Source organism: Phasianus colchicus, chromosome 13 (assembly GCF_987193195.1).
Source record: "Phasianus colchicus chromosome 13, bPhaCol1.hap1.1, whole genome shotgun sequence".
Lineage (NCBI taxonomy): Eukaryota > Metazoa > Chordata > Aves > Galliformes > Phasianidae > Phasianus > Phasianus colchicus.
This window is the reverse complement of record NC_143448.1, coordinates 5270598-5286329: the sequence shown is the minus strand read 5'-3', so window position 1 is coordinate 5286329 and position 15732 is coordinate 5270598. Positions and strand designations below refer to the sequence as shown.

General features: G+C 42.8%; 1 protein-coding gene across 7 annotated transcripts; it reads right to left on the bottom strand.

Moving 5' to 3' along the window:
- Positions 1 to 2915: 2915 nt before the first annotated feature.
- Positions 2916 to 15444, bottom strand: AKTIP (AKT interacting protein). Of its 7 annotated transcripts, XM_090149902.1 has the most exons (11): positions 15001 to 15444; positions 13820 to 14192; positions 11040 to 11153; positions 9666 to 9871; positions 7895 to 7959; positions 7712 to 7812; positions 6317 to 6405; positions 6144 to 6242; positions 5820 to 5927; positions 5396 to 5456; positions 2916 to 3846 (listed from the first exon to the last, which is right to left on the bottom strand). In XM_090149902.1, exons 3-11 carry the CDS (start codon positions 11079 to 11081, stop codon positions 3736 to 3738), a joined length of 882 nt encoding a protein of 293 aa, XP_090006028.1. In that variant the 5' UTR covers positions 11082 to 11153; positions 13820 to 14192; positions 15001 to 15444; the 3' UTR covers positions 2916 to 3735. The 7 variants fall into 7 exon arrangements, with proteins under 7 accessions (XP_090006028.1, XP_031471321.1, XP_031471320.1 ...); XM_031615461.2 differs by lacking the exon at positions 15001 to 15444 and having other exon boundaries at positions 2916 to 3843; positions 13820 to 14360; XM_031615460.2 differs by lacking the exon at positions 15001 to 15444 and having other exon boundaries at positions 14007 to 14357.
- Between the last annotated feature and the right edge of the window lie 288 nt (positions 15445 to 15732).

The following is a 15732-nucleotide window of genomic DNA, read 5'->3' as shown; positions in this document are numbered from 1 at the left end:
CTCACTCCAAAAAAAAAAAAATTATTCTTACCTCAGTTTAAGTCATAGTTTTAAAGTGTTCCCTGCTAGTATTCCATTTCTCTTTCTGAAATATTCTTTACAGAAATCAGAATTATAAGCATTACATTTCTAAGTGTTTTTAAAATGCTACTTTAGACAAATATTGACGGAGACTCAAACATTTTCAGTCCATTTTTCATGAAATGACTTCCAGCCGTAATAGGAAAGGTAACAGCTAAGTGCTGGAGAAAAGGATTTGGTACCAAAGTGCATTTTGGTGCTGTCTGCCTACCTTGCTCCTGGAACAGCTCCTTTTTGTACATGAACTGCTTACAGGTGATCTGTTATTCTTCTCCTCTTCCCTTTTTCAATCTAAAAAAAATATGCCATTTACTAATTTTGAACTAGAAATAAATTCAGCATTCTTTAAATATATAAAATTATTTTCTCATAAGTAAACTGCTATTAACATGGGTTTCACTAAGAAATCCAGACTGCCCTCAAAGAAACAAAACTTGCTCAAATAACCATTATTTCAGCTCCTTTCTTGTTATTGCTTTTCCTTTAATTGTGGTCTTTTCTAAACCCCAGCAACGATCAGACATAACTGTAACCACATCTCTGAATTGATGTGAGATGGTTACAACTATTCTGAATGGCCATCAATTTACTGCATGTGTTCCCTGTCCAACCCCATGGTAACTTGGGGTTTATACGCCATCGGGAATTAAGCTTTCCATGCTGAAATGACAGAGCATCCCACAATTAGAAGGGATTGAACTTCCACGCAAGCCCTTCAGTTAAGCCGCTTAGGAAATCAGTACCTGAATAATGATCAAGGTAACTAAAAAGGAACACTGCAGTTCTGTGCTCTGCTTCTGACTCCCTGCCTCGCTGTTCTGTTGTGCTCAGTCCAAATTCTAGGCCTATTTTCTGTTCCACATGAGTCCCTGCTTCACTAAATATCACAAACACTGAATGTGAAGCATGCGATTTTCAGCCTTCCCAAGAAAAGAGAACTAAGAGCAGCAGGAGAATGAACGTTCACAGTATTTGAGTAGCTACACCACAGGCCAGTACAGTAGCTCACAGAAAACCTTTCCTTGAAACATAACCACCACTTAACACGTAATACAGCTCACCTTTCAGATCAGTTACTCCAATCCTGTCTTCTAGTAGAAGTTCTGAAGAGTCTTCTGACAGCCCCAACACGCCTGGTGCTTACCTGCCCCGTCAGACACAGGCCAGCAGGGTTACTGGAGGAGAAATCTAACCATGGTGAGTGACACTAGGGTGTCTTTTCTTTCTGCACTGAGTTACAAGGAATTTAGCCATTCCTTTCACAAGTCCAGTGCTGCTTTAACCTCCTCTTCAAGTACACAGTACGCCATTCTAGAGACTTCCCTAGCAGAAAAGCTGCAGGACAGCAGTCGTGCTTCACTGCCTGAACTTATTTGCTAGAAAGGGGCACATGCATACTTCTTACAACGGAACACATGCAATGGACCACAGAGTGAAACAAACATATCTTCAGTATTATCAGGCATTTTCTCCCTGTATGCAAATAACAACAGCCAGAGACATTTTCCCCACCCAGCAAGAAAATCAGCTGCACTGCGATTAAAGAGACAGGTTATACAGCAACAAAACATTTTCCAAGCGTTAAGCCAGTTGTCAGTCAGTTCAACCCCCAGTCCCAGAAATAACCTCAGATTTAAACTGTAGCTGCTGTGAGCACTGCCCCACACACTGTGCCACACACAGAGGCTGAGAGAGAACACCCACGTCTCTGCACACTGAAGTGCTGGAAAGGCACTAGATGGACACAAGCTACCTCTTACTCCCTTCGTAACAATACAAATTACAAAGCACAGCAGTAATTAAGAGATACTAAGATACCTAAAAGCACTGGAGAGACGAAGACGAGAACAGTTGAGCTCCTGCTCAGTGAAGATCCTGGGGAGCAGCGACCACAGCCACGTTGAGGTGACCCAGGAGCTGCACTAGCCCCTGGCACAGGGGACACCACAGCTGCCACCAGGACACACAGCCAGTGCTGCAGCTGGGGCAGGTGCTCAGCCTTCCAGACCACAGGATTTTCAGTACAGCTGAAACATCACTATCAATACAGTTCCAAATAAAAGACCCACCATGCACTTGAAGCCTTTAAGGATATTTAAGGCAGCTGTTCTGATTAACATGACCAGAGTCTTCTTCACCAAAACAGGAATTCCAGAAGTGCAAGAGACATCCCAGCCAGCTCCAGGAAACCCGCTGCATCTCCAGAACCTTCAAAAGGCTCAAAGCAACACGCATTAAGGCTTCTGTGCCTTAATTTGTACATCCTTAAGTGCTGTATGGAAGCCACACATGTCACCCTTTAGCACTATGTTAAATTAATCGCCTGGGGTATGATAGTATATTACCTGTGCAGTCATTGTATGTTTCCTTAAAAGCTAAGAATCTGTTCTCCAAGATAGAAAGGTTGTTCTAGGACAAGTAGATTTAGCTTCTGTAATACAAAAGCTACAAACAAACACAAAAAATTATACCACGACTACATACAAACTCACCAGGACTTGTTTCTGGCCAGCAGGGTTTGCATTAATACCAAACATACAGGTGACTTAAAGAAAAAAAAGCCCAATGGTAGCCAGCACCACAAACTCTGGATTTACAGAGCAATAAGACATTATGCTAGATTATGATATCAGGAGGACTCTCATGCAAAGTAGAAAACTTTGCCCTGAACTCACACCAGCCTTAGAAAGGTTCTCCTAGGTGTGGAACCAAACTGTGTTCAACCACTCTCTTCAGCACACAACAGGACACCTACAAATACTTCTGTTGCCAGGCACTTCCAGCCCAGTTCCAGGCTTTACTAAGTGTCTAAAACACAAACAGTTAGACAGATGCAAAGTGATGATTCCATTTTATTTTCTTAAGATGTCACCATTACCACACATTAGTCAAGCTATTTTATTTAATCCCTACAGTGTAGACACCTAGGGAATCTAAAATTCTCTACGATTTTATTAGCTCAAGAGACCACCATTAAAACTTTGATTTTAGTGTTTATGTAATAAAAGTCTATTAAGCCTGACATTCTTCTTTCACCCTGTCAGACTAATGTGTGCTTTAGTGACAGCATCCATTTACAAATCAATAGTACATCATCCACTGAGTATCATCCTCAGCTTTATCTCTGGAAAGTGCTAAATGGAGTCACTGAACCATCTATTTACAATTTCAAATCCTATCATATTTACAATAGAAACCGAAGTATTTAAAACCATTAAATATAGTGTTTAACTCTGCTATATTAGTTTACATGAACACAGCTTACCTCTGGCATCATATTTCCTGCTAGTGTTTCTGCCAGCAATTTAAAATTTAGAAGAAAAAAAAATATATAGCCATTTCCTGGAGGGAAAAAATAAAAGCTTAAAAGCAACCCCAAACCTCCAGGCATGTCAGAGCCCTGAGGAATTACCCACTCTGGACAGTCTTCAGATTGAAGTACTGCAGTGTTCAGAGATACTTCCAAACTCCAGGCAAGCCTTTAAAACCTAATGTATATGTGTAAAACACTGAGACAGTAATCCAAGCAAGTTTACTGGAGTCACTGCTACCGTTCAGTTCTTACTAATCCGTAAACTGCTGCTTTGCTGTTTCTCCCTCCATTACATTCCCTCCACCCATAGAAAGTGTTCTGTGCACCACAGTCCAGAAGAGCTAGGTAGGCATTGTCTTCTCCTCTTTGCTGAAAGGCTGAACTGAGCCAGGCTTTACCCATGACAGGCCAGAAACATGCACGCTTTTGCAGTGCTGATCTTCTGGTTTCTTCTAGGTAGAAGAAAATTGAAGTCAGAATTATTAGAAACCCTCTTGCATACCTTCCCACACATTTTCAGATCAACAATTACAAGCAGAAAAGAGGTCAGTATCATCTCCTCAAAGAAAAACAGCATAACATCTACTGCTTTAATTTCTGTGAGTATGCACGGCATGTGTAGATCTACACTGACACTACAGGAGAGTTTTAATGACTTAGTTCATGTACTGTCACCCAATTATACTATAAAGATTAAACAGATACGCCTTGGATACAGCATTCTGCTTGGAGAACAAGGCGCAGCAGCACTGCACTGTTGTTTGCCAAATTTCTTGGTTGTACAGAAAGAAGAGCCAATCCAAATCAAAGCACATATGTCATTCACTTGCTGTTAACAGCTCTAGCACAGCCAGCTGTTTCTCAGTGCACAGAAATTATGTGGGTAACAGAGTTGCAGCAGAAGGGAAAGAAGACAGGACTGGGGAACTTACTTTTACAGGGAGGCCAAACAACTGCACTGGCATTTTGGAACAAGTCTCCTAAGGCACAGAAGCCTGAGCAGTCTTGCTATCATTAAACAGCTCCAGCAAATAAAGCACCACACATGCAGTAATTTGAAACTAAAACACTGACAGTGCATTTTTTTTTTTGCCAGTTCAACACAGATACCAGCCACCATTTCAGAATCCTGAGATACTGCAAGTTGGTTCACTTGTCATGCCACTCAATGCAGACTCAGAATTGCTGCATGTCAATTCCTGCCAAGTATTAGGAATCATTTAAAATATAAAAAAAATAAACTGAATGAGAGGGAAAGTGTGTTTTCAGATATTTTAAAAGCCTTAAACTCTTCAGAATGAAGGCTCATCTCTTTTTAATCGCTCCAAGAAAGAGAAGAAAGCCTGTTCCAGTTTTTGTATACATTGCTAAGCTCAAAAGCCATTAGAAAGTTATCTTCACTACTTCAGTTCTAGAGCAGGTAAAGGGACACTCAGCATCACTGCACTTTGACTGTGCAACTATTGAAAGTATTGCTTTGTTGAAAACTGTATGAACAAACACACTCTTACAGTATCTGAGTGCTCTGAGGCAGAGGTAACAGTCCCCAGAAAGTTTTCAAATTAAAAGAAAGCCCTGAAGTTTTGATTCACTCGCTAAAGATCTTTCAACAGAAGAGAATAACAAAGTTGGAGGTTGTGAGGTTATGCAGCAGTACCGACCATGACAGGACAAGCTAACAAAACAGTCAGCAAATCTCTCCTATCTTTTTCCTTTCCATCTCTAAATAAAAAAAATCTGCCAAGTTTACTACCAATTGCACTCAGCCTAACAAAGCATTCTAGCTGGCTGAATGATTAATTGCTTAACACACTGAAGTTAGAACAGTGACATAACCACTTAGTTAGGACACTAATTCAGTTTCAGTAAATTTCCAGATCCAGAAGAGAAGCAGAATAAAGTCTGCCTGGTACGTGCTCATCACAAAGAGACACAGAACATTTCCTTCCTTTATCAGGCAATAAATCCTTTCTATAGTGAAAATCTGGACTTTGTACATACCTTCTGAGTCAACATCTTCTCTCTAGCTTCATCGTGTATAGCTGGATTCCAAGGAGAAAAACTGTGGAGAAAATACAGTTCTATAACTCCACATTTATGCAAACACACAGAGAGATGTAATACAGGAAAAAAAAAAACAACAGTTGTACTTGGTTTAGTTTGCTTAATTTCAAGTCAACTACAAATCCGGAGTTTTTGCTAAAAAGAACTTACTACACATTGACACGGACCTTCTACAACAGAAAAGCACAGTGCTGGATAACCTTAGATTTACTCAATATTTATTCAAGGTACTCTTACATACATGCAAAAGAACAGGTCATCCAACTTGAATCTGTTGGCAGGGAAAGGCTTCACATAAAAAACGATACCAGAACTTGTTGTCAAAACATGAAGATGTTGTCAATTTGCCCACGATACTCACACGATTGCATAGGGATCCTCTATTTTGGGCTGATCAAATAAGTGACTGCTGCATAGTTTGACACTGTCGACCACTTTACTTTTGAACAGTTGAATATCTTTTTCGTACCTACAACAGAGAAATAAGCCATGTCAAGTACCTGCAAAAGGAGGTACAGGTTTGCCCTGGAAGCACAGACAGACCGGGCAAAGCCTCAGCGTTAGTTTCTAGCACAATATGCTGCAGACATAGAGATCACAAACAATTATAGAGATCTCTTGATTCTGTACTTCTATGCAAGAGTCTCTTAAGAAATCACATCTTAAACGCCTAGAAGATACTTACAGCACTGCAGCCTCAGGGTTCAGAGGACTAGTTGTATCAATCTTGTAAAAGACTCTGCGAGCATACATTAGTACTTGCCATATGTGATTATGATTTCGCCTAAAAAAAAGAACAAAACAAGGTGAAAAAAGGAAAGAACCTTCCAAACTGCACATCAATACGTTACCACTAACCTCCATTTTGCAAATGCTCGTTTCACGTCCAGCTCCCCAGACAAGGGATCTACTAGTGGATGGAAGACGGGCAGATCAAAAACCAAGCGCTGCATTAGGAACAAGAAAAATCCCAATGTTAAAGCAGTGGGTGAGCGTGTTTCAGGTCTTCTGTGTTTTACTGGTTAGCGAGATGTTGCTCCCAAATAGCAATTAATTGCTACTATATAACAAGAAAGCAACTGTGAAACTGTAACCCAGCATACCCACGTTACATGCAGAGGACATCCTGTCCTCTCTGACATTCTGAACACTGAACCAGGACACTAATCCAGCTAACAGCACAAGTACCAGTGCCAGCACAGGTAGCAATATCAGGTAAGATCAGATTAAGCCAGGGGAAAAAAAAAACAACAACAACAGAACATCACAAAAAACCTTCAACTGAAAGATCTTTACATTCTTGAGCTACAATCTGTAATTTCCTTTATCCTACACATTTTCTAAGTAAACTGTGAGATGCATTCAGCTCTGTAGTTTGTTTCCTCTGGCATTTGTGCATTCCTCTAAAAATAATAATAGTAAAATTACTTTCAACAGAAAGGCTTATGAAGTCCCATGCAAGCACAAGAATAATGGATATGTCAGAGACATTTAAGACTAGTCTTTGAAATAAACTATTTTATACTAATTCTGTCCCTGTAAAGCTTTACACAAAGCTTGATGCCAAACAGGCAGCTTCCTGACACAGCAGCTCAATCTCAGCTACAGCAGCTACGTACATCCACCCCCAACCTTCCTCTTAAATAAATCTGGCTAAGAGGACCGGATGCTGTGCTCTGGAGAGTCACACTGCCACGAATGGCAGGAAAGGAAAGTAGTAAGTTGGATACCTTTCCCTAAAAGGAAAAAGAAAAAGCAAAGATCAAAAGTAACACCATACTACCCATCTCCATTTCCTGCTACTTCATCAACTTTCTCCTCAAACTCTCTTAGTTCTTTGTTTCAATGTATTTAGAAAAGATACAGGCAAGAAATCCTGCAGTACAACACTGAGTATAGCACAAACATCTGGATTTCACATTCCATCATAGGCTGCTCAGAATTTGGATACGTAAATGCTTAAACTTGAACTTCTTCAGCAAGAAAGCAACAACTCAAGAGCTGAAGTAAAGAGCTGCTTGACTGCTTAATGCTCCAATGTATCAAACTCTGCACCAGCCTCAGTAATAAAAGCAGCAAGTTCCCTCCACTGATGTTAGGAGATACAAGATGCATCACAAACATGCCCAGCCAACTAAACAAAACTAGTTCAAAGAAGTGAGAAGCCAGCTGGTACACTAGCTTTAACAAAGAGCCAAACTTGAAGCACCAGAGCAGAAGAAAAACCCAAGGCACACAACCACAGCCACTTACCGGGCAGTCTCCATCAGGGTAATTATCAGGAATATAGACTGTAAATTTGAACACACCATCCTGGTACAGCCCATGTCTTATGAATATCACTCCAAACCACACTGCAAGTGAGAAAGTTTTCTTGAGTGGAAGCATTTCAAAACATGTAATTATTCAAGTCTTCAAAGTTAAATTTAAACTTACTCAATGCTGATCTGTAAGATGGCTGCACGTAGACACCTGGCAACTTCTGCTTCACAACCAACGTACTGCAATTAGAATCAGCATTTAGGATAGCTCCACAACCACACTACACCTACAGTAAGGTGACAATAGTAAAGCCAGAATGTACTGCCAGTAGCCATACAGGAGACTATCCATAAACTTACACTGTGCTTTACCTAGCTCTCCACTCTCCTACGAGGAGGAAACATTTCTCCTGAGAAAACTGTCAGCAGAAAAGTAGAAATAAGTTCTTTCCCCAAAAGATGTACACAATGCCTTTCTACTTCTCTGCTGAATTCCCAGTTTCCAAGTAAAGATGGAAAAAAGGAACGCAATTAAGAGATTTGAATATAGTTTTAGGCTTGCAGTTAATTCCAAACTTTTATCAAATAGCTAAACAGAGCATGGTGGAAATCTACATATTTTCAGCATCTCATTGCCAGGATGGACCAACACATTTTCCCATACTAGCATTCATATGTTATTTCATTTTTTGTGCTGACGATCAAATCACAACCTTCAGTCACAAGAGAACAGTGAATTACATAAAGAGTATCTTTTCCTTCCTTAACCTTTTAGGAAACTCCACGTCATAATCAGCAGTCCTCCTGCAGAGTTAAAATGTGCTGCTTTTACTATTTTCAAATTCACAAACACAAGAACTTCCTGGGAAGTTTAACCAGCTATAGTTGTAAGGTATGCAGATTCTACTGAAAACTATACATCATAAACTGAAATATTCATTTCATAGGCTTTCCAGTTAGTTGCTGTACAGGCCAATTAAAATGAATTCAGCATGCTTGCATTAATAAACAATTTAAAAAAAAAAAGCAGTAAGACATTTCTCTGCTAACAACTTTCATACTATACGTGTTCAACCACAGGAACACCAATGCATTGTGGCACGCTGCAGAGGACGACCATCTTTTTTGAATTAAGAAGTCAGCCATGAACAAGAAGATTTTGAGTACTCACTTTCAACTCAAGGGTTAAATGCAAGAACTGAAACTTAGCATTGCATCAGGACTCAAGGGATTTCATTCCAACAGGCACTAAATACTTGAGAATCCAGTACATCTATTGCAGAGGAAGTCTTTCCAGCTTCATAGCACAAAACAACTTCAGTAACTTCATAAAACTAAAAAGCTTTGCACACACATAGATTTGTACGATCCACACTCTGCAAAGCACTAGACTGGATCAAAGCAACTGACCCAACAAAGGCTCTTTAAACTGCAGTAACTCCTCCCTCTTATGATTCATTTTAAATATCAGTGTGAGACAGGAAAGAATTGTCTCCCTAATATTCACTTAATAAGCTGTATCATCAGGAAGCATTCAAGTGTTCCACATTTGAACTCTACTATCTGGTACCCTACAATCATAACCAACTTCCTACTAGACATCTGCTTGCTTCTAATTTAATAATGGTTCTAAGAAGTAGCTATTTCTGAAAAAAAAAAAAAAAAAAAAAAAAAAAGCTATTATGATAACTGGTCCAAAGGTACAAACATAAAATGTATTTACTTAGAATAAAAAATAAGAATTCCCTCTTCTCCTCAGCTACCTCTAGAGAATGAGGTTGCTGCTCAAGAAAAAGAATTTGATAGAACAGAGACGTTTACTGTGTTCCTCAGGGCAGAGACACCAGGCAGAAGTAGACCCCTGCATGTTGCTTTTTTCCCCCCACTGAAGCATAAGTTCAGTAACCTAAGAGAAGCTTTTTTGTTTTTTAAATGTGAAAACTTACAACTCTGCAAGGAGGGAATACTCCAAATAAAAAGGCCCATAAGAAGCATGTGTTCCATTTGTTGACTGGGATGACATGGCAGGAGAGGCAGGCTTGGTAACTGGCACAGCATTCTTTGGAACAGAAGGCAACTGTTTCTTTGCAGAAGCTCTTGGAGGACTGGTTCTCAGTTCCCCACTCAAAGTTTTCTCATCAGCTTCAGGTCTCTGTTAGATTTAAAATGAAACCATGACATAAGACATTGAAATTAAAAATATTAACATAAGAACATGTTTTGACATAGGTTTAAATCCTACTGCACTATTTACAAGTGTGGCCAACAAAATTTATGTTGGGTTGCTTTGCTTTTTTTTTCTTTTTTGGGGGGAGGGAGAGGGGGCGGGCACTGAGGTGTGTGCATCTTTATAGCTTTTGTTTTAAACCTAATCTACAAGCATAAAAGTAACCAATGGTGGATAGGAAATTGCAGGTTAGGATTGTATTTTTTTAAGAAACTGGAAGCAGGTAATATAAACCATCAGCTTAGAAGTCAGACTATTGCCAGCACACAGTGTATCAAGATAAATCACTTCTCCACTGACAAGCATTCTCCCATTTTAGACTTCAAAAAAGTCTCTGAAAAGTAACGTAGTAAAGCTGAGAAGGGAACTTTCTACAGAAAACTTCATGTATCTCACTTACTGTCTGTGCTAGGACAAACACCCCCCTGCATACTGATCATACAGCCCATTCCCACTGTGGGAGAGTCACTGTTTGACACTGACACCCAAACTAGTTCAAATGATTTTGTTACAATGACCTTTCCAAGCCCACGTCTTTCACTAACAAGAAACTTTGTGCTTCATTTGTCACCCTACGTGACACTGCATTACACACAGATCTTAACATCTTTCCACAAGTTGCCAAGACGAACCTGCAGGTTACAGAGTTGGGACTGGACAGTGGTGATTTACAGTATGGCACTGTGAAAGGCTTGAGACCTGCAATGGTAGCAATTCTCTGGTCACAAGCACCATCAACAAAGTTATATATAGCACTGAAAATCTGAGAAGTGACTAACCCTAGAACAATCATGCTTTTAGATACAATAAAATGTAGAAACTAACAACGTTATCCATGCAGTTTTGCCAACACTTCACTGCATACGCAACACCTAGCTAAGGTTTATGTAAGATGGTTCTTATGACACTTGTTTATTAAGTCTTTCAACTATGTGAACATTCTTGAAAACACTTCAGATAATACTTCATTACAGCCAATTCTGTAGTAGACTTGATCCACGTGCACACTCCAATTAATGCAGCTGACCCTTTTATGAACATGACCCCAGCCCTCCTGATGACAAACTGCAGTAGCTATTCACTAGATCTCTACCTTGCGCCCAGAAGCTGCAGACATGCTCCAGAAAGGGTTCATAACGAGTATTTCAAATCAAAGTCCACAATTTTTCAATATCTTCTGTTTCTTCACACCTCTCTGGTTTATAGCCTGAAAATACATAGAATGAGTATGCATCCTCACAGATAAACAGGACTCAGTATATCAGATAAAATTCCATAATCAGCTTTATATTCCTGTAAGAAATGAGAACTTGTAGTTAAGACTAACAGCTAAAACTGCCAAACCTCTATTATTTATTAGACTCCAGTACAATACTACAGCTGTCTACAAAATATTTTTGCACTTAAACTCCTGCATTCTTTTAAAAAGATGAGAAAGATTCTGCAAACCGTTCTTCACCTTGCCAAGTGGAGAAAAGACCATCTATTGGCTGGGCTCAGTCAGTGAATATCTTCTGTGAGTACCATACTAAAAGTTACCACTTCATATTCACACCCAGCATCAGACAGCACTACAAGGCTTACTCTCACACACTGTCCCTTGCATACACTCCAGACTTGGTGTGTTTCTGAAGCACTTCAGTTCAAAAAAATCTCTCCCATTCCTAGTGAAAGGGATGATCCTCCCATTGAGTGTGCATCACATACAAGTCATTTTGCTTTCAACTGCCCTGGAACCCTGCCAGGAAGAGATAAAGCCACAGAACAGGAATGATTTTCTGTAGCTATTTAATGGGTTCATTAGGAGCACTAAGCCTTAGCACCTATTAGATCAGCAATTCAATAACAAGGACTTCAGCAGTATTCAGAGCTCCAGTGTTTTATCTACTGTTTAAATAACTCACACTGCTCCTCTTTAGGTAAAAACCTCCAGCAGCATTTCCGTTTATTTGTTTAAAAAAAAAAAAAGTTTTGTTATCAATAGCACAAGAAGTCTCTCATCTATACAACCTCATATCTGGCACTGTCCCTTTCCTCCGCTCCTCCCCCCCTCCAGTCCTCCCAGCCTCCAACATTCCACCCCTCCCCCCACCCTTTCTGGTTACATTAAGTTTTCTGACAACTCATTTTGCTCAATTTCTTTAATAGGAAATTGTACAAAACTGGCCAAGGCAGTTCAGAGGATGTGGCAAACTGAGTGAAAATAGCACAGGTCCTATTGTGGTCAACACTACCGTTTTTTTTCCCTACAGCAAACAAGCTGCCACCTGTTCACACATTGCTTTGACTAGTTCATAGAGAAAATGATAACACAAGGAATAGAACTCTTTCTAAATAGACGATAAATGCTTATCTTGTTAACAGGAAGAAAAAAAAAAAAAAAGCCAGAGTATTTACCCAGCAGTGGTAATGGTTTAAAAGAAACCCTGATATCAAACTGTCTAACAGCCATCCAGACTATAGAACAGTCCAGCATTAAAAAAAAAAAACAAAAAACAACACAAACGCAAGCACCCTTCAGAAAAGTGATGAAAACTAATTCATTCTCCCAGCCCGAGATCATCTCAGGCAAACATTCCAGCACACAGCCCCTCCAGATATTTTCCTTCCTCGGCAGCCAGAGTCCCATCAGCCGAGCCATTGCAAACAGCCCGGCAGGGCAGCGCCGGGGCACGCTGCAGGACAGCAGCAACAGCCCATCTGTGCCTGCCTTTCCCATCTTCCATCTACAAAGCAGAGCCCTGCCAGAGGGATATGCCACAGGCCCTTCCTCTTATGTGAAACCTGGCCGGGCTCAAAGAGCAAGATGCTTGCCTAGAAAAACACAAGGCATTTCCTCAGGGAATTTTAGGGTAACCAGAGGACGGAGGAACTGACGTACAAAGAGCATCCGAGCGCTACGGCTCCGACAAGAGAAAACTTCAGGAAGCTGAGGTGCAGGCTTGGAAATGATTAGCTGGACCCGGGGTGATTACTTGATGAGTTCGAGATGAAACATTTCCTGATTGTCAGGTGTTTTTGTTTTTTTTTGAAAACACAGATAATATAGATGACACTACTACAGAATAAGAGACAGGAGATACAGAGGACCGAGAACGAGGTACGAATGCACAGACAGCCCAGCCTGTCGGTGGGAAGGAAGCTGCTGCGGGAGCCGATCGCTGCTGCAGACGGAGCTCAGCTGCCGGCTCCACCTCTCAGAAGCAGCTGTGCACCTCAGCACACTTCCAGCTCTGCTGAAAAGCTCGTCGTCACAGAGACGCCTATTTACAAGCTATTAAGAACCGGTTTCGTCACCGAGCAAAGCATATTTCAGCCCTCATTAAGCGACAGGAAAGCTTCTAGATGTTATTCCGCCCTGAGATCTCACGAGGCGTTCTCCTCAACGTACCCGGCCGCCCCCAGCCTCACCTGTGACAACACTGCGTTCAATGGAGACCCAACGACCCCGGAAGAACCAGCAGCGGCGGGCGGGACTCCCGCAGAGTTCAGCCAGCCGGCCGCGCGGCCGCCACGAGCCTCCCGCTGCTCGCCATCAGGCAGCGCCCCGAACCGACTCGCAGAACTGACGAGCCCTCCACAAACGATTCCTCGGGAGGCACGAAACGCGAAATTCGCAGCGCACGTCAACGCGGCCGCCCGTGCCGGTAGGCGACGCGCCCCGCGGCCGCAGAACCGCTCCCAGCCGCCGCCGATCAGCCGTGCCGCGGCACCGACCCCAGCGGGGCTGCGCAGCGCCCCCCGGCCCGCCCGGCACCTGCCGTCGCGGTGCCGCCTCTCCTCAGCGCGGCCGCTAACGGCGGGCACGTGACTCCAACCGCGCGCGCGCCGCGGCCCGGCCCCGCCCGCCGCCCCCCCCCGCCGTTCTCTCACCGCGTTCCCGCTGCACGCGCGGCCCAGGCCCCGCCAGCCGCCGTAACCGCCGCCGCTCCTCTCCCCCCGCCGCTGCCCCCATTTAAAGCCCGCCCCCCGGACTCGCACATCCGGGCCCGGCCTTCCCCGCGACCAATCGTTTTTCCGTTAGGGCTCGGCGGGGCGGGGCGATGAGAAAGGAGCTGACCGATCGCTGCCGTCGTTCGCGCCGCGATGCGCTAAGGCACGCCTCTCCCCTGTCACGGCGCGCGGCTGGCGGCCGCACGGCCTTCCGTCCCGGTGCTGAGGATTGGCCCGAGGACACGTCAGTCTCTGGGAGGCGGGCCAATGGGACGGGCCGACGCACCTGTCACTCCCTCGGCAGGAAGAAGCGCTGCGGAGAGAAATGAGAAAAGCGGCTCTCGCTCATTGGCTGGCTGCGCGGAGCGGGGAGGCGCGCGATTGGCCGGGCCGCGGGCTGGGGCGGGGCCCGTGCCGTCTCACAGCAGGGCTCACCGCGCTCAGGCCGCCCCTCCGCCCCCTCCTCGGACATGTCGCCATTCCGGCCCACCCGCTCCGTGCTGAGGCTGCTCCGCCATTTCCGGTTCCGGTCCCCGAAATTGTAGCGCTGAGTTATCCACTGCACAATCAAGGAAGGAAATCAGAAGCCAAGGATTTCCTTAGAATGCAACAGCAAGTGTTTTCGTGTACACACCAACCGTGCGAAGCAGCGCTGACAGCTGCAGTGTGACACAACTCTGTTTTGTTCTGAAACAGTGCATCCAAACAGCTGTCCTCGGGGCACCCGGTGCTTCAGGGCAGCTTGTTTCTCTCTGCACCAATCCCCATCTCTGGTTACCTGCTCAAGGCTATCTGGGCATACCTGCGTGTCTGTTTCACACAGAAAGCTAAATGCAGTAAGGAATTTTTATTAAAAAAAAAACCACACACACACACACATATATATATATGTATATATTTTATATATATATGTATATATAAATACATACACATATATTATATATATATATATATACACATATGTATATATATATATGTATTTATATATATATATATATATATAAAACCTTCAAATTCGCATAGGAAAAAGGCACTGGCCACGATTTTCCACACTACATAACTCTCATACCCCAAAACCACATATTCTCACAACCCAAAAGCTAAAGTTGCCAAGCACCTACCTGTGTCTCTGCCGAGGAAAGGCTATGATGGCATCGTGTGAGCTACATGCACTGTTATCTTTAGGTGTGCAGAGACTCCGAGGAGTTCTGATCGAGTCCGGAGCAGAATTTCACCTTGTGGTGGAGCAGTTTTGGGAAATAATCTGAACTGAAAGAGCCACGAGGAAAGGTGTGTATTTAATTAGCTGGAGGGAACGCTCGGCACCACTAGGTGGTGTTCTGCGGCTGCTGTAGTCGCGTATGGCGAGTCACGGGGCAGCTGAGCGATGAAGACACTCGACTGCTGAAGTAGAGGTCAGGGCTGCCAGCTTTGGATACATATGTATGCTTCACTCCCCCAGCATCCTCAGGAATTCTATAGGGAGACCGACAAACGAATTTTGAAAAAATATCCTGAATGAAGTTACACAAAGCATCACCTTATTTGACAACTATCAGTATTAACGCGACAGGTTTTTCCCCTCAAAAAATGCAAAGATGAAAGATGGTATTTTCTCTTTCTCAAAGCCAACAAGTGGAATTACAACCACAGTTAAAAACTTGTAGCCCCAAACATTTCTCTTGTACTTACAAGTGCAATTCTTCTGTGATGTGAATACTACAAGAAGCACTATTGAGACTATAGAAAACTAGAAATACAAACAGAAAGTTAAGTTGGGTTGTCTTTGGTTTTGTTTTGAAAATAGCACACATCAGAGATTTCTTGGTTATTTTAAAATTTCTCCATACTGA

Coding starts and splice junctions, on each gene's coding strand:
- AKTIP (XM_090149902.1), bottom strand. CDS start 11,081: ATGAACCCTTTCTGGAGCATGTCTGCAGCTTCTGGGCGCAAG. Junction 7,813..7,894: donor ATCTTACAGATCAGCATTGA/GTAAGTTTAAAT, acceptor TCTCACTTGCAG/TGTGGTTTGGAGTGATATTC. Junction 5,457..5,819: donor GAGGATCCCTATGCAATCGT/GTGAGTATCGTG, acceptor TTTTCTCCACAG/TTTTTCTCCTTGGAATCCAG.